The 24,296-nt window shown below is 35.0% G+C and overlaps 1 protein-coding gene across 5 annotated transcripts; it reads left to right on the top strand.

Moving 5' to 3' along the window:
• Positions 1-688: 688 nt before the first annotated feature.
• LOC117319246 lies at positions 689-24,080 on the top strand. Of its 5 annotated transcripts, none has more exons than XM_033874077.1 (13): positions 689-836; positions 2,096-2,278; positions 4,979-5,083; positions 8,622-8,957; positions 9,839-10,126; positions 11,779-12,114; positions 15,968-16,681; positions 18,390-18,499; positions 18,835-18,893; positions 19,374-19,586; positions 21,552-21,802; positions 22,171-22,302; positions 23,437-24,080. In XM_033874077.1, the coding sequence occupies exons 1-10, from the start codon at positions 746-748 to the stop codon at positions 19,483-19,485; spliced, it is 2,334 nt and encodes a 777-aa protein (XP_033729968.1). In that variant the 5' UTR covers positions 689-745; the 3' UTR covers positions 19,486-19,586; positions 21,552-21,802; positions 22,171-22,302; positions 23,437-24,080. The 5 variants fall into 5 exon arrangements, with proteins under 5 accessions (XP_033729968.1, XP_033729967.1, XP_033729969.1 ...); XM_033874076.1 differs by having other exon boundaries at positions 21,552-21,787; XM_033874078.1 differs by having other exon boundaries at positions 21,637-21,787.
• The last annotated feature ends 216 nt before the right edge of the window (positions 24,081-24,296 follow it).

Genomic DNA, 24,296 nt, shown 5'->3' on the forward strand with positions numbered 1-24,296 from the left:
CTAGAAGGACGCGACACCTGTATGATATCCCTGACATCACTGGCGAATCATAGAAGTACATAACAGCTGTGTGATGTCCCTTACATGACTGACGAGTACTAAAAAGAGGAAAAAGTTGTATGGTGTCCCTAACATCACTTACGAGTACTATAAGGAGGAGAAAGCTGTATGATGTTGTTACTTGAGGTTTCGAAAATATCTTAATGTTTTCTGTACAATCTTCATATGTTTGCAATAATTTAAATTTCGACGACAGTACAGTGCAAAAAATATACAATATTCATAGATTATAGATTATGATTACACGATTTATTAGCCGTGGGTGGTCATAACAACTTAATGTAATATTTGAAACCCTCGGGTTTGGTTTTTTAACGTCCTATTAACAGCCAAGGTCATTAACAAACGTACCAGCTTTTGGAGGTGGAGTAAAGCCGGGGTACAAGGAGAAAAAGCCACAATAAATGACCCTCACTAGTAAATCTGTTTCCTCCAGTATGTATCATCCCTGTGACTATTTAAATGATTGTGACGACTAAATACGATATTTGAAAAACCACGGAAATTGAGTCCTACAAGTAGTTTTGTTTTACCATATATATCATCACAGTGACTATCTAAACAATCGGAACTCTAGACTGGGTTAATTATCAACAAGTATAATTATGTTTTTGTTTTAGTAGCTTGACTTCAACACAACGAAGTTTAGCCTATAATAGATATCGACGAAAGCTCCAATGCAAGAATGATATCACCAGAGAGGAAATATGACAAACGTCGTAAAGGACTTCGTTTATCTGTACTGCTTACCTCCCTTATATATCACACTGTCACAGGTAAGTTAGTTTATCTGTACTGCTTACCTCCCTTATATATCACACTGTCACAGGTAAGTTAGTTTATCTCTACTGCTTACCTCCCTTATATATCACACTGTCACAGGTAAGTTAGTTTATCTGTACTACTTACCTCCCTTATATATCACACTGTCACAGGTAAGTTAGTTTATCTGTACTGCTTACATCCCTTATATATCACACTGTCACAGGTAAGTTAGTTTATCTGTACTACTTACCTCCCTTATATATCACACTGTCACAGGTAAGCAATCTGTACTGCTTACCTCCCTTATATATCACACTGTCACAGGTAAGTTAGTTTATCTGTACTACTTACCTCCCTTATATATCACACTGTCACAGGTAAGTTAGTTTATCTGTACTACTTACCTCCCTTATATATCACACTGTCACAGGTAAGTTAGTTTATCTGTACTACTTACCTCCCTTATATATCACACTGTCACAGGTAAGTTAGTTTATCTGTACTGCTTACCTCCCTTATATATCACACTGCCACAGGTAAGTTAGTTTATCTCTACTGCTTACCTCCCTTATATATCACACTGTCACAGGTAAGTTAGTTTATCTGTACTGCTTACCTTATATATCACACTGTCACAGGTAAGTTAGTTTATCTGTACTGCTTACCTTATATATCACACTGTCACAGGTAAACTTTAAAAGTTACATACAGACTTGTCATTTATCTCTCAGAGAATAAAACTACAAAGAAACATTAAAATAAACGAAAAAAAAAACTGTGAGGATCAATTTTTTATTGATTAATTCAGCTTAAAACCTGTTCGTTGTATACTTAATTTTGAAATGTTTTGATAGAGAAACATAGGTATTTTACTAATAATATCGAACTTCTTCTACGCCTTTAGCTGTTATCACTTTAAATGCAAATCTAGTTTTAGTCTATCCAGAATTTAAAACACTGCACAATCTCATTATGAATACGATATACATACATGTATACATATATATATTATATAAGAAAAAGAAATCTGTCCTTGCGAAGGTGAATGTATAAAAAAATATTTGTTGTATTTGCCTGTCGTCTGTTGTGTATGTGTCTTGAAAAAATTGCGGGTCATTTAAAAATGGTGGTACCTGTAAATTTCCAACATTTTTAGGATTTCGCCCATTTTCTTTTAAGAATAATGATAATCATATACTTATATAGAACATCCGTCAGTTCATGTACTAGAGAGACTTACACACTATAAAATCTGTGATGGGTATTGTAGCCTCTCCACCAAGTGTACCGGAAGCGGTTAGCGTGACGTCTGTAGGGGCTAACATTTTGGTACAATGGCGCCGTCCCGAGAAGACGTATGGACCCATTCTACAATATCAAGTAGTGTATAACGTACTGCCGAGCGAGCATGACATCACCATGACAACAAACGGCCAAACTTTCGTTCTTATTCGTGAGCATACTATTCATTAGAGTTTTTTTTTAGATTTTCCCATTTCTTCCTCTTGTACGGGTTTAAGGTTACTATAGGTTACTCAGTTTTAGGTTACTATAGGTTACTCTGTTTTAGGTTACTATAGGTTACTCTGTTTTAGGTTACTATAGGTTACTATGGGTTACTATAGGTTACTATGGGTTACTATAGGTTACTATGGGTTACTATAGGTTACTATGGGTTACTATAGGTTACTCTGTTTTAGGTTACTATAGGTTACTATATGTTACTATAGGTTACTCTGTTTTAGGTTACTATATGTTACTCAGTTTTAGGTTACTATGGGTTACTCAGTTTTAGGTTACTATAGGTTACTATAGGTTACTATAGGTTACTCAGTTTTAGGTTACTATAGGTTACTCAGTTTTAGATTACTATAGGTTACTCAGTTTTAGGTTACTATGGGTTACTTAGTTTTAGATTACTATAGGTTACTCTGTTTTATGTTACTCTGTTTTAGGTTACTATAGGTTACTCTGTTTTAGGTTACTATAGGTTACTATAGGTTACTCTGTTGTATGTTACTCAGTTTTAGGTTACTATAGGTTACTCAGTTTTAGATTACTATAGGTTACTCAGTTTTAGGTTACTATGGGTTACTTAGTTTTAGATTACTATAGGTTACTCTGTTTTATGTTACTCTGTTTTAGGTTACTATAGGTTACTCTGTTTTAGGTTACTATAGGTTACTATAGGTTACTCTGTTGTATGTTACTCTGTTTTAGGTTACTATGGGTTACTCTGTTTTAGGTTACTCTGTTTTAGGTTACTCTGTTGTATGTTACTCAGTTTTAGGTTACTCTAGTTACTCTGTTTTAGGTTACTATAGGTTACTATAGGTTACTCTGTTTTAGGTTACTCTGTTTTAGGTTACTATGGGTTACTCAGTTTTAGGTTACTATAAGTTACTCAGTTTTATGTTACTAAAGGTTACTCAGTTTTAGGTTACAATAGGTTACTCTGTTTTAGGTTACTATAGATTACTCAGTTTTGGTTAGCGTATACAAAACTTTAAAATGTTTAAATACGGAACCCTAAACCTGGAGAAACATTGTGACACAAGAGACAGGACATACCGATAATACTATTATATAACATTGTGGTATCCCTGGAGACGAGAGACAGGACATACCGATAATACTATTATATAACATTGTGATATCTCTGGAGACGAGAGACAGGGCACACCGATAATACTATTATATAACATTGTGATATCCCTGGAGACGAGAGACAGGACATACCGATAATACTATTATATAACATTGGATCACCCTGGAGACGAGAGACAAAATATACCGATAATACTATTATATAACATTGTGATATCCCTGGAGACGAGAGACAGGACATCCCGATAAAACTATTATATAACATTGGATCACCCTGGAGACGAGAGACAAAATATACCGATAATACTATTATATAACATTGTGGTATCCCTGGAGACGAGAGACAGGACATACCGATAATACTATTATATAATATTGTGGTATTCCTTGAGACGATAGACAGGACATACCGATAATACTATTATATAGCACTGTGATATCCCTGGAAACGAGATACAGGACATACCGATAATACTATTATATAACATTGTGATATACCTGGAGACGGGAGACAGGACACACCGATAATACTATTATATAACATTGTGATAGCTATGGAGACGAGAGACAGGACATACCGATAATACTATTACATAACATTGTGGTATCCCTGGAGACGAGAGACAGGACATACCGATAATACTATTACATAATATTGTGATATCTATGGAGACGAGAGACGGGGCATATCGATAACATAATATTGTGATATCCATGGAGACGAGAGACCGGACACACCGATAATACTATTATATAACATATCCATGGCCCACACCTAATAATACTATATAACATTGGATCACCATGGAGACGAGAGACCGGACACACCGATAATACTATTATATAACATTGGATCACCATGGAGACGAGATACAGGACATACCGATAATACTATTATATAACATTGTGATATCCATGGAGACGAGAGACCGGACACACCGATAATACTATTATATAACATTGGATCACCATGGAGACGAGATACAGGACATACCGATAATACTATTATATAACATTGTGATATCCCTGGAGACGAGAGACAGGACATACCGATAATACTATTATATAACATTGTGGTATCCCTGGAGACGAGAGACAGGACATACCGATAATACTATTATATAACATTGTGGTATCCCTGGAGACGAGATACAGGACACACCGATAATACTATTATATAACATTGTGGTATCCCTGGAGACGAGAGACAGGACATCCCGATAATACTATTATATAACATTGTGGTATCCCTGGAGACGATAGACAGGACATACCGATAATACTATTATATAACATTGTGGTATCCCTGGAGACGAGAGACCGAGTACACCCATAATACTATTATATAACATTGTGATAGCTATGGAGACGAGAGACAGGACATCCCGATAATACTTTTTTATAATATTATGGGGCACTAACAACGAAAATTATATGAAATTTGTGATGTTTTCTAAAAACAAAAAACAAACATCAGGAAGTTTAATTGATGAATAGGTACATCATTTCCAATGTTGGTCATTATTTCCTTTTGATATTTGTAAAGCTGTGGCCGAACATCCAGGTAGACTTTACCGCATCACAGTTTTTGCAGAGAATGCTGAAGGGCTGAGTACGTCATCACGGCCGAGATATTTGCGTGTAACTTACGGTATGTCTCTAGACAGTATGTCCGGATAGAAACATTAATATTTCTGTGTAGTGGTATACCAAGATCGCAGCTGGTGGGTATACTTTAGAAAACCAGCCACGAGAAATCCAACATAAAGTTATTATAGGTCAAATGATGAATAGAGGTTACACAACGAGTGGTTGTTGGATATGGAATTTATTTCACACGAGTAAGTTATTTTTTAAAAGTTACAAAAGACACGAGCTTTAGCGAGTGTTTTTTGCAACTTTTAAAAAATAACTTACGAGTGTGAAATAATTTCCATATCCAACAATTTCGAGTCGTGTGACCTGTTTCTACCACAATAATATCGGCTTGAATCAAAGGGAAATGTGGCCAAGTATAATTTCGCGTATGCAAATAAAGTATACCGGTGACGTCCGGGACCCGGTGATGTGACGTCATTAGATTATTGGTGACGTCAATAACAATTGCAGCTTGGGTCAAAGTTCACCGTGTTAGCCAATCGAAATGCGTACAGAGTTTATACCACGTGTGGTATAAACAGATTAATAATCAACAGCTGTAATGATTAACTGATGGTCTGAGAGTTGAATAACACAGGGTATTGTGGTAGAATACTATATAAACACCAAATGATAAAAAAATAACGAAATATATTTGAAAAATTAACATATTTCATTTGATGTAATTGTCGAGGATTAACGATATATACACGTAGATTTGCACAAGTGTTGTCAGGGATTGTTTGTACAGTTTTTTCGTTTGATGTCGTCGGTTGTCTGATATCAATAGTGATATATTTTGTCGTTAATCCTAATGTTATCCTTCTTACTTCTCTGTTTCTATTCTTAAAGGACACATTAAATCCACCAGATCCCGCATTATTGTCTAATACATTATCAAGTGTCAATACATAATCATGTGTCAATACATTATCATGTCAATACATTATCATGTGTCAATACATTATCATGTCAATACATTATCATGTGTCAATACATTATCACGTGTCAATACATTATCATGTGTCAATACATTATCATGTGTCAATACATTATCATGTGTCAATACATTATCATGTGTCTATACATTATCATGTGTCTATACATTATCATGTGTCAATACATTATCATGTGTCAATACAATATCATGTGTCAATACAGTATATTGTGTCAATACATTTCATTTGTGAATACATTATCATGTGTCAATACATTATCATGTGTCAATACATTATCATGTGTCAATACATTATCATGTGTCTATACATTATCATATGTCAATACATTATCATATGTCAATACATTATCATGTGTCAATACATTATCATGTCAATACATTATCATGTGTCAGTACATTATTATGTCAATACATTATCATGTGTCAGTACATTATTATGTGTCAGTACATTAACATGTCAAGACATTATCATGTCAATACATTATCATGTGTCAATACATTATTATGTGTCAATACATTATCATGTGTCAGTACATTATCATGTGTCAATACATTATCATGTGTCAATACAATATCATGTGTCAATACATTATCATGTGTCAATACATTATCATGTGTCAATACATTATCATGTCAATACATTATCCTGTGTCAATACAGTATCATGTGTCAATACATTATCATGTGTCAATACATTATCATGTGTCAATACAATATCATGTGTCAATACAATATCATGTGTCAATAAGTATCATGTCAATACATTATCATGTCAATACATTATCGTGTGTCAATACATTATCATGTCAATACATTATCATGTGTCAATACAGTATCGTGTGTCAATACATTATCATGTGTCAATACATTATCATGTGTCAATACATTACCATGTGTCAATACAGTATCATGTGTCAATACATTATCATGTGTCAATACAGTATCATGTGTCAATACATTATCCTGTGTCTATACAGTATCGTGTGTCAATACAGTATCGTGTGTCAATACAGTATCATGTGTCAATACAGTATCATGTCAATACATTATCATGTCAATACATTATCATGTGTCAATACATTATCGTGTGTCAATACAGTATCGTGTGTCTTTACAGTATCATGTGTCAATACAGTATCATGTGTCAATACAGTATCGTGTGTCAATACAGTACCGTGTGTCAATACAGTATCGTGTGTCAATACATTATCATGTCAATACATTATCATGTGTCAATACATTATCCTGTGTCAATACATTATCCTGTGTCAATACAATATCATGTGTCAATACATTATCATGTGTCAATACAGTATCGTGTGTCAATACATTATCATGTGTCAATACATTATCATGTGTCAATACATTATCGTGTGTCAATACAGTATCGTGTGTCAATACATTATCATGTCAATACATTATCATGTGTCAATACATTATCCTGTGTCAATACATTATCATGTGTCAATACATTATCATGTGTCAATACATTATCGTGTGTCAATACATTATCATGTGTCAATACAGTATCATGTGTCAATACAGTATCATGTGTCAATACATTATCATGTGTCAATACATTATCATATGTCAATACATTACCATGTGTCAATACATTATCATGTGTCAATACATTATCATATGTCAATACATTATCATGTGTCAATACATTATCATGTGTCAATACATTATCATATGTCAATACATTATCATGTGTCAATACATTATCATGTGTCAATACATTATCATGTGTCAATACATTATCATGTGTCAATACATTATCATGTCAATACATTATCATGTGTCAATACATTATCATGTGTCAATACATTATCATGTGTCAATACATTATCATGTGTCAATACAGTATCATGTGTCAATACATTATCATGTGTCAATACATTATCATGTGTCAATACATATCATGTGTCAATACATTATCATGTGTCAATACATTATCATGTGTCAATACATTATCATGTGTCAATACATTATCATGTGTCAATACATTATCATGTGTCAATACATTATCATGTGTCAATACATTATCATGTGTCAATACATTATCATGTGTCAATACAATATCATGTGTCAATACAGTATCATGTGTCAATACATTATCATGTGTCAATACATTATCATGTGTCAATACATTATCATGTGTCAATACATTATCATGTGTCAATACATTATCATGTGTCAATACATTATCATGTGTCAATACATTATCATGTGTCAATACATTATCATGTGTCAATACATTATCATGTGTCAATACAATTATCATGTGTCAATACAGTATCATGTGTCAATACAGTATCGTGTGTCAATACATTATCATGTCAATACATTATCATATGTCAATACATTATCATGTGTCAATACATTATCACGTGTCGATACCTTATCATGTCAATACAGTACCATGTGTCAATACATTATCACGTGTCGATACCTTATCATGACAATACATTATCATGCGTCAATACATTATCATGCGTCAATACATTATCATGCGTCAATACATTATCATGCGTCAATACATTATCATGTGTCAATACATTATTATGTGTCAATACGTTATCATGTCCAGGCTGCGGCGGACATAGATACATTACACCCGATACCTCCATCACGGTGACGTCACCATTCTACCCGACAAGGTTCGAACACAACTCCTTGTGTACGTGGGACCTCTCGACAAATGCGTCGTACGTGTTCAGGGTTGATATGGACGACATTGACTTAAGTGACGAGGGTTGTACAAGTGACTACATCTCATTAAGTGACATGTATGTGGAACATGAAGAAAGGCTTTGTAAAGTGAGCAAAAGTCAGCTTTTATCTAGAGGAAACAGGACGAGGTTGTCTCTTCACACCGGAAGTGGTGGATCTGGTAGAGGTTTCAACGTTACGATACGGTCTGTAGGTAAGTCATATAGCATGTGTCACTTTACGATACGGTCTGTAGGTAAGTCATATAGCATGTGTCACTTTACGATACGGTCTGTAGGTAAGTCATATAGCATGTGTCACTTTACGATACGGTCTGTAGGTAAGTCATATAGCATGTGTCACTTTACGATACGGTCTGTAGGTAAGTCATATAGCATGTGTCACTTTACGATACGGTCTGTAGGTAAGTCATATATAATGTATGACCGTCATCAATATTCATCAACTTAAAATTGTCCATAGAGAATCCTTACAGAACACTTTAGGAGTGTACATTAACTAGGATTTCCTCATTAATTGTTTTAATTCTTTCCTATGATGATTAAGGCCAACGGCACTTATTTAAAAATCATGTCTATTGAAAGAGTTCCAGGCCCCGGTAAAACGCAGCGAGTACCGTTGTAGTGGTAACTTCATCAGAAATATCTATTTCATCACAATATCGGATAATTCTGTAATATATACTGCACCAACGAAAGTTATACAGATAGATGTAATACAATGTTATATCTAACACATTGATATTCGCCATGGCAAATTTATTTCAAGAAGTTGCTATGAGCCCGTTTGAATTTATCGGTATAAAAGAGAAAAAAAAAATATCGCGCGAATGTGTACGTCTACAGTAATTGACAAAAGCCGCTTCCCTCTTTGTTTAGTAGAAGTATTTGCAACTAGAAAACCATTTTCAGGAAAATATGCTCTTGTCAACTTGAAGAAATCTTAAAGAGTTCGATGGAAAATCTCAATGTATCTGAAAATCCAAACCACATCGTCTCTAGATATATTTGACGTAGCCTTCATACCGGGCAAATTAAACAGATAAAATGGAGACTCCTTGTATACGTCTTGTAGTACCTGTTCCTGGACGGCCCTCTGATGTCAAGGTCGTCGCTATGAAAACGGTCATCAGGGTGAGCTGGGCGCCACCTACTGGCTACAATGTCGATCATATAACTGCATACAGAGTTCGTTACTCTGTCCTGCCGTCCGCGCGGACAGTTGTCATCACATTGCCAACTACTAAACGAAAGTTTGTCATCAGCACGAGAGGTCATGAGGGTCAGTTATATGTGGTCAGAGTCAGCACGATGCACTATTTCCAGGAGGGACCGCCATCACCCCCATCTTACGTGAGATCGGGTGAGTCAAATCAATCTTTAAATAACCCTTACATCCCGGGGAAATGTTTTATTTCACGTTTATTAGAGAACAAATCGAAATAATGACTTCTCAAAATTCTAGTTTCAACTTAACTTTTGAATATCAATAGTTTATGGTGTAAACAGGACGTAACATACACTTGACTAATAGTTGTTATTACAATCCAATGGAACATCATTACCCCTAACTATTTAGTTTACCGTATCATCAGTAAAAAAATAGGTAACGAATTTGTTTTTATGGCATGTTTTCCTCACATAACTCTTTGAGTGTACCAGGAAAGAAAACTTATCCACATTTAGATGTGTTCCCCAAAGAAACTGAATGAAAACGATATCAAACTCCGTCCGTCCAGTATCGAGATAAGACTGTATCGACTGCCATGTTGCGCGATTTTACACCTGTCGATAACGACTAATCAGCGAATTCGAACGTACTGGTCACGGTGAATGGGAGCTATCTGGCTGTGATGTCACAAGTTCAACCAACGGTAGTCAGATATGACAGTGATAAATGTCATTTTAACACTGGTTCTAAAGGATAAGATCTTGACGAAGATGACTGAAATCAAAGTCAAAGAAAGTATTACAATTGTAGAATAAATTAATATGGAATGCCATGTATACTTTTCTTTATATTTGTAGTACATGTACATAAAATATACATGTAAGTGTCTTAGATACTCATGTCAGTCTCGCTTCACCTTATACAGGTCTGGGTTTATTGGATAAATCCATAATAAAAATAACAAAAATATACATTGTCATGGTGATACTTACAGACGATTATCCTGCTATTGTGAGTTTTAATTGTCTGACCAGGATGCGAATTATGGATAATTATGTGATGATTAACTCCGTTTTATAAACACGGTGTTTTTATTACCTTAGAGTTAACCATCTGTAAAGTTACAAATCACGATACGTAGTGAATTATCAAGTAGTTCAGATACATAAGGTGTCCCGACGAACGAGTAGTATAGGATTTCCAGAACGACTCCGCTCGATTTTAGGATATGAGCTGCCCTCGAATAGTGTTTTGAACAAAATGGGAACATTAAGTAGGTCTTTTCATTTTCCACTTTCAATAAACTAAACAAAATATTTCAAACATTTACAAATTAAATATAAACGCGTGGTACCGACACATTACCTACATGCGTGTTCCGACATACATATACACAACAGCATGTAATCCCCCAGATAGGAGCTCCTTCGTCAACCCTTCAGCGTTAAAATAAACTGTGGATTACTTAACTTGTCCTTTATAAACAACTCTTCACAATGAAAACAAGATAAAGGTTGTATTTAAGCGCGTGATTTGACGGGACAAGGGCTAAGCCGACCGCGTACAACTTACAATTAAATGTATGACGTCACGCGCTGAAACGGACCGGGGTCATCACTGTCGGGCCAAAAGTGAGATTTCATGAGAAAAGGTTTTCAAACTTGATATTGCAAACCATTCCGGGTACACTTTAAAACAGAGCATTTTAATATAATCAAATCATATCTGGTCTAAAGGAGTACCCAGATGTAGCCTGGATACACAAACACCAGCATATTTATTTTCATCCTGTTAATAAAAATCCAGTAATCTTCCTTGTTTTTTTTCTTTCTTCTCTTTTCAAGCAGCATGTTCAACAAACATAATATTGAATCCCGGAAATGACGTCAACATCACATCCCCAGGGTACCCAGGTGATTACTTACCTCTTGTTTTATGTAAATGGCGAATAATTTCCAGATCCGTTCTACCATTTTACTTCCGGATGACAGCGATGGACGTGGAGGAAAGTCTTTACTGTAATAGTGATTATGTGTCTGTTTCAACATGGGACAACAACAGACGGTGTGGTTTGATTTCTACCCCGGAACAATTTACCCGGGTGTCGGGGGAGTTACAGATTACGTTTGTGACTGACAATCAACACGAATCTTCAGGATTTATGATAGAAATCAAGTCAGGTAACTAAACAGTTTAATTTTGTCACATTTAAGAGGATAGGACACAGTGAGGATCGATTGTCATGGGAATTGACAAGAGTGATCTTAGGGCCACCATTCACTTTGTTGAAAAACATATTAAGCCTTTCCAACCTTATGTTCGCAATATATAGCCTTTTTGGAGAGAGCTCAATTTTGTCAAAAGTGTAATTATTTCAAATTAACGATGAAAACATGGCACAATTCCCTGTAAATCTGCAGTGTTTACATGAAAAATGCTAATCTAGTTGAGAAACTTTACCAACCAGTAAGAATTTTATTTGTGGGACATTCTTATTTCAACAAAATATGGAAATTCGAACAGATTTTTCAACAAAACTATTTTGTCATGAATGAAATCATATATAGCCTTTCTTACAGTGACATATTATGATAGATATTAAATTATGAACGAATATAAACAAAACCTTACCTTGAGAGTAAAAATATTACAACATATCGTTATTTTTTTCTCTTTTTATCACATGAAGAGAAATCGTGTCCACTTTATATTCCATCACGTAGTTCTGACCTGGTACCACATGCTAACACGGCGATGACTACATTAGCATATTCAGTCATAAAAATATTCCAGATGAAGATATCTATTCATTATCATATATTAAGCTTAAACATCACTTGAATACTCCTGTAAACTTGTAAACCATGCCAGCTGATCTTTAGACCAGAGAACGTGTGTTTCACCATTTATGTTCAAATGGAACTCTTTTGTGTTCTATTTATAGAAACAGGTGATTTCCCAGATCATATTAGACATCGTTTTCTTTGACCTAATAATTGATTTAACAATGTCTTTTACTAGCTTTCTGTTCTGAACAAAAGTTATTTATCAACAAGAATGAAGTCTTTACTTTATCTTCAAATAAAGATGGTAAGTTATTATTTGCATGTGTGTTTAGTTTTGGGTGCTCTTTGCACTGACATGTCATCTGTAGCCTGTAGGAATACACAAAATGTGGCGAAAACATGTGTTCCAGTTACTTAATTTGCTGAAGAAAATTGAACACATAAAGTAGCAAAATATTTCACATGAATTATTACTTTTGAACTATGTCGCTTAAAGGGGGATAACTCTTACAAATTGTACTCGGATTCTTGGGAGGTATCATTTCATTAGTGTTTCGTATCACATTAAATACCAACTGCAAATAAACCACTACGTCGGTAATTATGAGATCAGATTGGAGCTACCTGACCCCAGGCGATTCTCTTGGGGCTTATATCTTCCTTAAAACACACCCCTGCTTGTGTTAATATTGAACAATTTCATTAACTGTTGCGTATTTGCAGTCTACCACGATTGCTTTTGATACATAGGATAGTTTTGTAATGAACCATATAGTTTGCATACTTCTGCACATGTGCATGCATTGCATGTGTATGGAATATGCCCGTGTAGAGTTTATTATCATTCATTGTTTTCCAAACGTGAAGGTATGTTCCTAACACAGCTTTGACAGAATCAACTGTACTAAATCACGCATTGAAAAGGGAACAAGCAAGATTTCAACATCACATCTAAAATATTTTCTTAAAAGATATAGATTATTCTGGAATTATCTATCAATCTCTCAAGGGGAATGATACCAACGAAATTGTGTGCATCAATGATGGTGAAACTGTCAGATTTAAACTTCCCTCAACTCCAAAGTTTGATTGCCAAAATTATCAATTCAAAAGAAATACAATAGGTAATGAAAATTTGTATCTCAGTGTTAGGATATACATACATACATCTATGTGTGTCTCAGTGTTAGGATATACATACAAACATCTATGTGTGTCTCAGTGTTAGGATAAACATACATACATCTATGTGTATCTCAGTGTTAGGATATACATACATACATCTATGTGTGTCTCCGTGTTAGGATATACATACAAACATCTATGTGTGTCTCAGTGTTAGGATATACATACATACATCTATGTGTATATCAGTGTTAGGATATACATACATACATCTATGTGTATATCAGTGTTAGGATATACATACATACATCTATGTGTGTCTCAGTGTTAGGATATACATACATACATCTATGTGTATATCAGTGTTAGGATATACATACATACATCTATGTGTATCTCAGTGTTAGGATATACATACATACATCTATGTGTGTCTCAGTGTTAGGATATACATACATACATCTATGTGTGTCTCAGTGTTAGGATATACATACATACATCTATGTGTATCTCAGTGTTAGGATATACATACATACATCTATGTGTATATCAGTGTTAGGATATACATACATACATCTATGTGTATATCAGTGTTAGGATATACATACATACATCTATGTGTGTCTCAATGTTAGGATATACATACAAACATCTATGTGTGTCTCAGTGTTAGGATATACATACATACATCTATGTGTGTCTCAGTGTTAGGATATACATACATACATCTATGTGTATCTCCGTGTTAGGATATACATACATACATCTATGTGTATCTCCGTGTTAGGATATACATACATACATCTATGTGTATCTCAGTGTTAGGATATACATACATACATATATGTGTGTCTCAGTGTTAGGATATACATACATACATCTATGTGTGTCTCAGTGTTAGGATATACATACATACATCTATGTGTGTCTCAGTGTTAGGATATACATACAAACATCTATGTGTGTCTCAGTGTTAGGATATACATACATACATCTATGTGTATATCAGTGTTAGGATATACATACATACATCTATGTGTGTCTCAGTGTTAGGATATACATACATACATCTATGTGTATCTCCGTGTTAGGATATACATACATACATCTATGTGTATATCAGTGTTAGGATATCTACATACATACATCTATGTGTGTCTCAGTGTTAGGATATACATACATACATCTATGTGTATCTCAGTGTTAGGATATACATACATACATCTATGAATTTTCTTCATGTAAAAAGAGTTTTTCGCGATTCAAATTTACTGTTAAAGTGAAGTTATCGTGCATGGAAAATCGACCTTTAATAATAAAAATATCTTAATTCTGTGTTACATCATCAATGTTTACTTTCACATTCCTTTGTTTCAATATCATTCCATTATTCATTTAGCTCTACCAAAATAATGTGTTCATTCAAAAAATTACCCGTGACCTATAGCTGTCAAGTAAGTTACTTAAGCATTGAATTTGCCTCTGTCCAGTTGGAATTCATATTGACTATGAATTCCAACTGAAAGCCGTTCAATTCTTATATTTACCATCTGCGATTTTTTATTTGTCATGCGATTTTTGTTTTGAAATTTTCAAATTCAAATTTCCCGCGCTTACCAGTAGCAGAGATCACTTCCTGTTGGCAGTTCATAGGCTGGTGAACTCGCAACTGAATTGGTAGGGTTATATAGTGGCAGTGCCATACAATGGTAAATATATACAAATGTATAACTGTCCAATAAGTTGCATATAGCTGTCCAATAAGCTACCTATAAACTGTCGAATAAGTAACATAAAACTGTCGAATAAGTTACATATAACTGTCGAATAAGTTACATAAAACTGTCAAATAAGCTACATTTAAATGTCCAATAAGTTACCCGTCAGCTACAGTTAACCGTTTAGGACAACCAAAGGTCATACCTATACATTCTGCTGGATATATTTCACAAATAGCAATAGCTTATAACACCGCTTTGTCTTTATCACGGAAAAGGTTTTCTCTTTAAGATATCAGCTGAAATACACATGTACATATTTTTCGGGTTTTTTCATTGAAATATAGAGATATTCTCATTATTACGTATATAATAATGAACGTCTACATTTCGTTTGTTATCAGATAGAGTGACGTCACAACAATACCAGACCATGGAATCTACAAGGACAATTAAATACCCGAACATCAACAAGTCTATCCCGACGTCACCTTCTTTGAACTCCACGGGTATCACTACAGAGACAAGTCTAGATAACGTTAACCCTACATCGCCTTTTCAGAAATACCAAAGCAGTTCTAGTATATCACTAACAACAGTTCCTCCATTGAAAAGTGAAAACGCATCCAAACTTTACACGTCGAGCGCTGTTACGTCACTGTCGTCAATGAATTCAACATCTGTTACCGATACCTTATACAGATTGTCACCCACACCCACAGCATCGCCAACATCTGGGGTTTCATTGCTCAGAAACACGTTATCGTCTGTTTCATCATCAATTTTATCGACTGTTTCATCGACACAATTTGACTTCAGTTCTACGAGGAGACCTTTAGTAGGATTCAACTCTCGATTTACGGAAATCGTGTCGACGACAGCAAAGACGACTGATAACTTGCAAATGGTGCCAAAGTTAGATACGGGAAAACTATATTCGTCGATTGAGCCAAACACCAGTGAAATGACAACAGATGTCGGAGTCTTTAGGGATTTTTCAAGTGACAAGAAAATCATTATATCTACCCATAACCCGAGTTCAAAAACGTCCTCGGAACCATTTCTCCCATTACAGCCAACCAATGTAGCTGCTTGTAGTTCTACTGGGAATGTTTCAGGTAAGCATTAATGGGAGAACGACTTTCTCCCAAAGTAAAAACGTGATTGCTTTAAGTTGATATAATCTTCTCTGTTAATGCTGTAAAGCAAAGTTTATATTTACGATATCTAAAATCGTTTACTATTGTAAGTTTTTCGACTGAAAGACGATCATAAATTACCATCGATTGAATACACTACTTGTATATGAACTTCTAACAAAACTACTGTCTGTTGGTTGTCGTCAATGAAAGTGTTAACATAGAACTATTAATTGTTGGTTGTCATTGGCAACAAGACACGTGTGTAATATTATTTGGACGCCATAAATATTTTACGTCGCACGATTGTCTGTGTGGACAAACACGTCTTATCTGAGCCGGATTTTACCTGTCTGATATAGAGACATAAAGTCTTTTGCTGACATTAAAAATTCTCATATGATAGTTATGTGATAAACTTAATCTGGCACTCATCGCTATGTCATAGACTGTATTAACTCTCCTAAAGACTGGTGTCATATCAGATTTGACGGTCATCGCTATGTCATAGACTGTATTAACTCTCCTAAAGACTGGTGTCATATCAGATTTGACGGTCATCGCTATGTCATAGACTGTATTAGCTCTCCTAAAGACTGGTGTCATATCAGATTTGACGGTCATCGCTATGTCATAGACTGTATTAACTCTCCTAAAGACTGGTGTCATATCAGATTTGACGGTCATCGCTATGTCATAGACTGTATTAACTCTCCTAAAGACTGGTGTCATATAAGATTTGACGGTCATCGCTATGTCATAGACTGTATTAACTCTCCTAAAGGCTGGTGTCATATCAGATTTGACGGTCATCGCTATGTCATAGACTATATTAACTCTCCTAAAGACTGGTGTCATATCAGATTTGACGGTCATCGCTATGTCATAGACTATATTAACTCTCCTAAAGACTGGTGTCATATCAGATTTGACGGTCATCGCTATGTCATAGACTGTATTAGCTATCCTAAAGACTGGTGTCATATCAGATTTGACGGTCATCGCTATGTCATAGACTGTATTAGCTATCCTAAAGACTGGTGTCATATCAGATTTGACGGTCATCGCTATGTCATAGACTGTATTAACTCTCCTAAAGACTGGTGTCATATCAGATTTGACGGTCATCGCTATGTCATAGACTGTATTAGCTATCCTAAAGACTGGTGTCATATCAGATTTGACGGTCATCGCTATGTCATAGACTGTATTAGCTATCCTAAAGACTGGTGTCATATCAGATTTGACGGTCATCGCTATGTCATAGACTGTATTAACTCTCCTAAAGACTGGTGTCATATCAGATTTGACGGTCATCGCTATGTCATAGACTGTATTAACTCTCCTAAAGACTGGTGTCATATCAGATTTGACGGTCATCGCTATGTCATAGACTGTATTAACTCTCCTAAAGACTGGTGTCATATCAGATTAGTGTGTTGGTTTAATAAACTCCATATGACATGGCCACTCATGTAAGATTTACTAGATCTGGCTTCAGTGTGGCCGTCAAACTATCAAACATACCTATTTGTAGAGATCCGATCAGTATACATTTTTACATGTGTCGCAATTTTCATTTTATAGTTTAAAATAGATTGCATTTTATAAAGTTATCAATCTGAATGTACATTGTACTATCACGATTCTAATGGTCGCTTTTTATAGATTTATCTTTATTATTTAGCAACTAACATTACCCATGATATTAGTATCCAGTTGATACTTCGAAGACGACAACAATCTACTGAAGGAAACGACGATGAACGGAGTGTCGAACAACACCTTCTTAACAAGGTAAAATAACTACTGTTTAGTGTGGTCAGACAATTTACTTCGCTTTCAAATTCTTATGGAATCTTTTACATTTTGCGGAGTTTCTTAGACGTCGAAAAATGTGGTTTGGTTTGATTTTATTTATTTAACGTCCTATTAACAGCTAAGGTCATTTAAGGACGGCCTCCCGTGCGTGTAATATGCATGCGTGTGGTGGTTGATTATGTGTGTTTTGGGAGGCTGCGGTATGTTTGTGTGAATTTCCTTTGATTCCTTGTTATAGTGTGAATATGTCATTGATATGTTTTATCAAAACGACTTATTTATAGAATAATTATCAAACAATGTAATTTCAGCTGATCGGCGTGTTCAATATTACCAACTTATTTTCAAGCGTGACAATTTCAAAGTTTGGGTAAGTTTTTTTACGAGCAATCGTGGAATTGTATGTTAAACCAAATTCTTTGCTTACTCGAGATGCAGAACAATGGAAAACACAAAAATCTCCAAAGCAATTATTAACACACTCAACAAGTCACTAACAGTTACCTCCCCTTACCCTTGTATTGTTATGAGGTATTCGGCGTTATTTTATTGTAAGTGTTTATCCCACTTTGGCCATTTTATGGAGATAATTTACATAACTTCACAGACATTGCTATGTTATCAAATTGACAGACAACTTATGGTAACATTACGCGTTAGTTTCTATATTAAAAAGGAGGCAACAACAAAATCCATGGTACGTTGTTTGTGATTTATTTACATACACGTCATGTCCGATATTGGAAATCAATAAGCTTGCATCGCTTCGGTTTCATCACTGCTCCTTAACTGAAGGTTATTTCTAAACTAAGACTTGTCAACGGAAAATGATCCTTGGATTTTTATACAGATCCGTAGATCTAGTCGCGGTCCCTGTCAGTGTCGTGGCTAGCTATGACCTTTGCGGCCTGGAAGGTTACAAGTTATGCGAGCCATCCTTCAGTCTGACTAAGATATATTAACACAACCAGTCTTGCCAAACTGACGTCACATCCGGCCATAAATGGAAAATGGACCCTCGATCCCGCTGACTTACAGATATGGAGATCGGCTGTAAGCTTTGGTGAGTTTGTTCTATTACAGAACTTTATATCGTAGTTTGTTCTATTACAGAACTTTATATCGTAGTTTGTTCTATTACAGAACTTTATATCGTAGTTTGTTCTATTACAGAACTTTATATCGTAGTTTGTTCTATTACAGAACTTTATATCGTAGTTTGTTCTATTACAGAACTTTATATCGTAGTTTGTTCTATTACAGAACTTTATATCGTAGTTTGTTCTATTACAGAACTTTATATCGTAGTTTGTTCTATTACAGAACTTTATTTCGTAGTTTGTTCTATTACAGAACTTTATATCGTAGTTTGTTCTATTACAGAACTTTATATCGTAGTTTGTTCTATTACAGAACTTTATATCGTAGTTTGTTCTATTACAGAACTTTATATCGTAGTTTGTTCTATTACAGAACTTTATATCGTAGTTTGTTCTATTACAGAACTTTATATCGTAGTTTGTTCTATTACAGAACTTTATATCGTAGTTTGTTCTATTACAGAACTTTATATCGTAGTTTGTTCTATTACAGAACTTTATATCGTAGTTTGTTCTATTACAGAACTTTATATCGTAGTTTGTTCTATTACAGAACTTTATATCGTAGTTTGTTCTATTACAGAACTTTATATCGTAGTTTGTTCTATTACAGAACTTTATATCGTAGTTTGTTCTATTACAGAACTTTATATCGTAGTTTGTTCTATTACAGAACTTTATATCGTAGTTGTTCTATTACAGAACTTTATATCGTAGTTTGTTCTATTACAGAACTTTATATCGTAGTTTGTTCTATTACAGAACTTTATATCGTAGTTTGTTCTATTACAGAACTTTATATCGTAGTTTGTTCTATTACAGAACTTTATATCGTAGTTTGTTCTATTACAGAACTTTATTTCGTAGTTTGTTCTATTACAGAACTTTATATCGTAGTTTGTTCTATTACAGAACTTTATATCGTAGTTTGTTCTATTACAGAACTTTATATCGTAGTTTGTTCTATTACAGAACTTTATATCGTAGTTTGTTCTATTACAGAACTTTATATCGTAGTTTGTTCTATTACAGAACTTTATTTCGTAGTTTGTTCTATTACAGAACTTTATATCGTAGTTTGTTCTATTACAGAACTTTATATCGTAGTTTGTTCTATTACAGAACTTTATATCGTAGTTTGTTCTATTACAGAACTTTATATCGTAGTTTGTTCTATTACAGAACTTTATTTCGTAGTTTGTTCTATTACAGAACTTTATATCGTAGTTTGATACTGCTGACGTGTAAGTAAGAAATAGACACAGTCAATGTCATATAATTACTTATATATTCATCATACTCCTAACGCGTCCTTCCCGGGTACGACAAATTGCTAAGTAATAGTTCGTTCGGAACCTTTCGGATTAGGGTTTCGGCTTTATCAGTGTCAAACGTCCCTTTTACAGCCATGACCATTTAAGGACGACCAATTATGTGGGTTTCGTTGTTTGCATCACTTCACGTCCCATCAAGAGCTAAGGTCGTTTAAGAAGGGTATCCCCTATGTGCGAGATGAATGCGCGTAGTGATGTGTTTGAGTGTGTTTCGAGTTTTCGGAACTAGTTCTTGTACACGGTGTGAATTATTTCCCAATGGTTATAGTTATTGTTTACTTACTGTACATTATACATATGCAATGTTTTAAATAAAAAAAATATTCTTAATTCCATCTTTAAACGTTTACTGGTACTTTCCTAAGTGTTTCGTTCCCGTAAAATAGAAATTATCAGTATATAACATTACAACTAAAGTCGTTTTCTTTATTTCCGCGGTTCATTATCAACAACATAGATAGCGAACGCCCATTATAACGAATATTTTTTGTGATTCATTAAGTCTGTTTATGAGAAATATGTAATTAATATCCGTATATAAGATATCGGACTCTCGTAAATCCGCCAATTACTAATGGATAATTATTTTCACAGAAAACCAAGAAATTGATGACGGTTGTAATCATGGCGTATGCGGAGACTACACATCATGTTGTGATACTTTGTCTGTTTTACCTAGTTCACTGGAAACGTCACGTGGCAGTAACAGGACATCACTGACGACATTGCCACTTGTTGTTTTGGGGATATGCCTCATTCTCGTCTTCTCGTGTGTTTTCATGCTGTGGTCTCGAAAATATATACATGGACGTCGACGAATCCATATACCAGTACGTGTGGTAAAGGTACATATATAACAAACGGATCAATATATTCGTTGTTAGGGTACACGTATACATAACAAATGAATAATTTAAAACCCTCGTACAGTGAATAAAACAAACCCAAGTCACGCTGATATAATTAACAACACTCGTACAGTAAATACAACAAACCCAAGTCACGCTGATATAATTAACAACACTCGTACAGAAACTCGTACAGTGAATAAAACAAACCCAAGTCTCACTGATATAATTTACAACTCTCGTGCAGTAAATAAAACAAACCCAAGTCTCACTGATATAATTTACAACACAATGAATACAAGATAGGAATACCCCTACTTAATACTCCTGAATCATTAATTAAATGATGTTTCGTTGAATTTCAGATAACACCAATACATGACCACGACATAGTATTACAGAGTAAGACAGCTTTGATTGGACATTCCCTCACAACAATGTCTTCCTTTCTCCGGGCGGGTTCACTACCGTCAAGGTCAACGCTTCAGAGAAGTAGGGTATGTATTACTTTGCTTCGATCAGGCGAACCTTACGCTATTTCACTTTTCAAATTTCAGGTTAGTTTAATATTTTAATGGGTCATCTAGTAAACTGGAATCTTACCTTTTTCTAAAATAGTTAACTTAATAAACTTTATAAAAAAAAGTATTTCAGAAACTCAAAGTGCAATGCTAGCCCAAAGCTCCATAACATCAAACGATTTCTTAATGGAAAATCGAGTACGGATATTAGTCGCCAACTATGGGAGCATGCAAAGAAAGTTCAACACAAAATTGCATCCCGACAGCTTCTTCAATTAGTTATGTTCGCAGTTACACTTGCCATCGTGCTGATATAAAAGATGAATGTTGTCGTCGAATAACATTCTACAATTTTGCGAGTATATTGTGTCAAATCTGTAGATATTTTCTTACTTTACATGTACGTCACACGTTTTGGTTTCAGTACACACCTGTGTGTGCCCTGTGGAGCCGATATTCGATGGTGTGAATTTGTATGCAAACATAACTTTAGTAATCGAGGGAATACGAGCTATAGGTGGGGTTTATTACCACAGCAAAAACGATACACGTACACTAATCTAGCTGTTTACAATTGGTTGTTGGGTGAAATGATATCTAAACGAAGTGTAGAAGGTGTGGCAGGATAGTCTAATAATATCTCATAACTGTTAGGTACAGAAATTAGGGGGCGTGACGGGATAGTCCAATAATATCTATCTCATTACTGGTAGGTACAGAAATAAGGGGGCGTGACGGGATAGTTCCATACTATCTCATATCTGTAAGGTACAGAAATTAGGGGGCGTGACGGGATAGTCCAATAATATCTATCTCATAACTGTTAGGTACAGAAATTAGGGGGCGTGACGGGATAATCCAATAATATCTATCTCATAACTGTTAGGTACAGAAATTAGGGGGCGTGACGGGATAATCCAATAATATCTATCTCATAACTGTTAGGTACAGCGTTAACTTACGAACAACACATATATATCATTCAAACGAAGGAATGCCCTCTTAAGGCTAGCAAAAACCGACTAGAGTCGTAACATATGTGCCGTACGTTGTTTGAACATGTACGTTTAACGTAGAAGTGCAGACTAATACGAGCACGTGTTATTTCAGATCGAGGATGATATAAGGAGGGACGTTAACACATTCGCCTGGTTCATAGAAGACACCGCCACGCTCGAGAAGAGGTTGCGGATAAAAAGAAAAATGAGGCGCACAAGTTTCTGATAGTGGTCATCGTGTCGATTCATTCACCATTGTATTGTGGAATCATTCTTAGAAAAGAGGTTGTAACAATGGAAACTTCCCGAGATTCGTAGTTAAGCAGGAATTGTATGTCTATTTGTTCCGAGAGTAAGGTAACTCATGGATATTGATGAGGGAAATCCAGTAACACGTGAAATGTATGGTGTGTAATCAGGTAGCGTGGTGAATAGATGGGACAACTCATTCTAGTCTGCGATCTCAAGAGTGCACGGTCAGGGTTTTTTATCTAAAAGAAGTGTCAGGGTCGGGTTAGGGCTTTTGTTCGATTGATCAAGGATTTCAGACAGCTAGTAAATAACGTTTAGGTTACGTCAATAGGTTTCGCAGAGAGTTTGGCTTATTAAATTTTCTCTCTAGTTTTTAAACATGAACGTTTTTGTTGTTTTCGATGAGAGGAAATATAGACAAGTATGCGTAATGATTGATATAACATATATTTGTATAGAATTATTGATTAAAAGTTCCTCCACCGGGCGGACACAGGCAGTATATTTGCGTGTTTGAGTTATTATTGGAGGTAAAGGGAATTGGTCCTCTGTTCATAGTAGAGAACAGACGAGGAGTTTCGCATGATGCCAATTGAAAAAAAAGTTGTTAGTAATATTTGGAGGAAATTATAGTAGATAAATCCGTGTTTGGGTGAAGTATTTCTGATACAGATATCGTATCTAATTACTGTTGCTAGATAAAGATATTTTTATTAACAA

Source organism: Pecten maximus, unplaced genomic scaffold (genome assembly GCF_902652985.1).
Source record: "Pecten maximus unplaced genomic scaffold, xPecMax1.1, whole genome shotgun sequence".
In the NCBI taxonomy this organism is placed as follows: Eukaryota; Metazoa; Mollusca; class Bivalvia; order Pectinida; family Pectinidae; genus Pecten; species Pecten maximus.

Bases quoted from the DNA above. Each gene is read 5' to 3' on its own strand.
- LOC117319246 (XM_033874077.1), top strand. From the start codon at position 746: ATGATATCACCAGAGAGGAAATATGACAAACGTCGTAAAGGACTTCGT. The intron at 18,500-18,834 runs GTAAAATAACTA...ATGTAATTTCAG, and splicing joins AACAACACCTTCTTAACAAG to CTGATCGGCGTGTTCAATAT. The intron at 18,894-19,373 runs GTAAGTTTTTTT...ATTTTTATACAG, and splicing joins GTGACAATTTCAAAGTTTGG to ATCCGTAGATCTAGTCGCGG.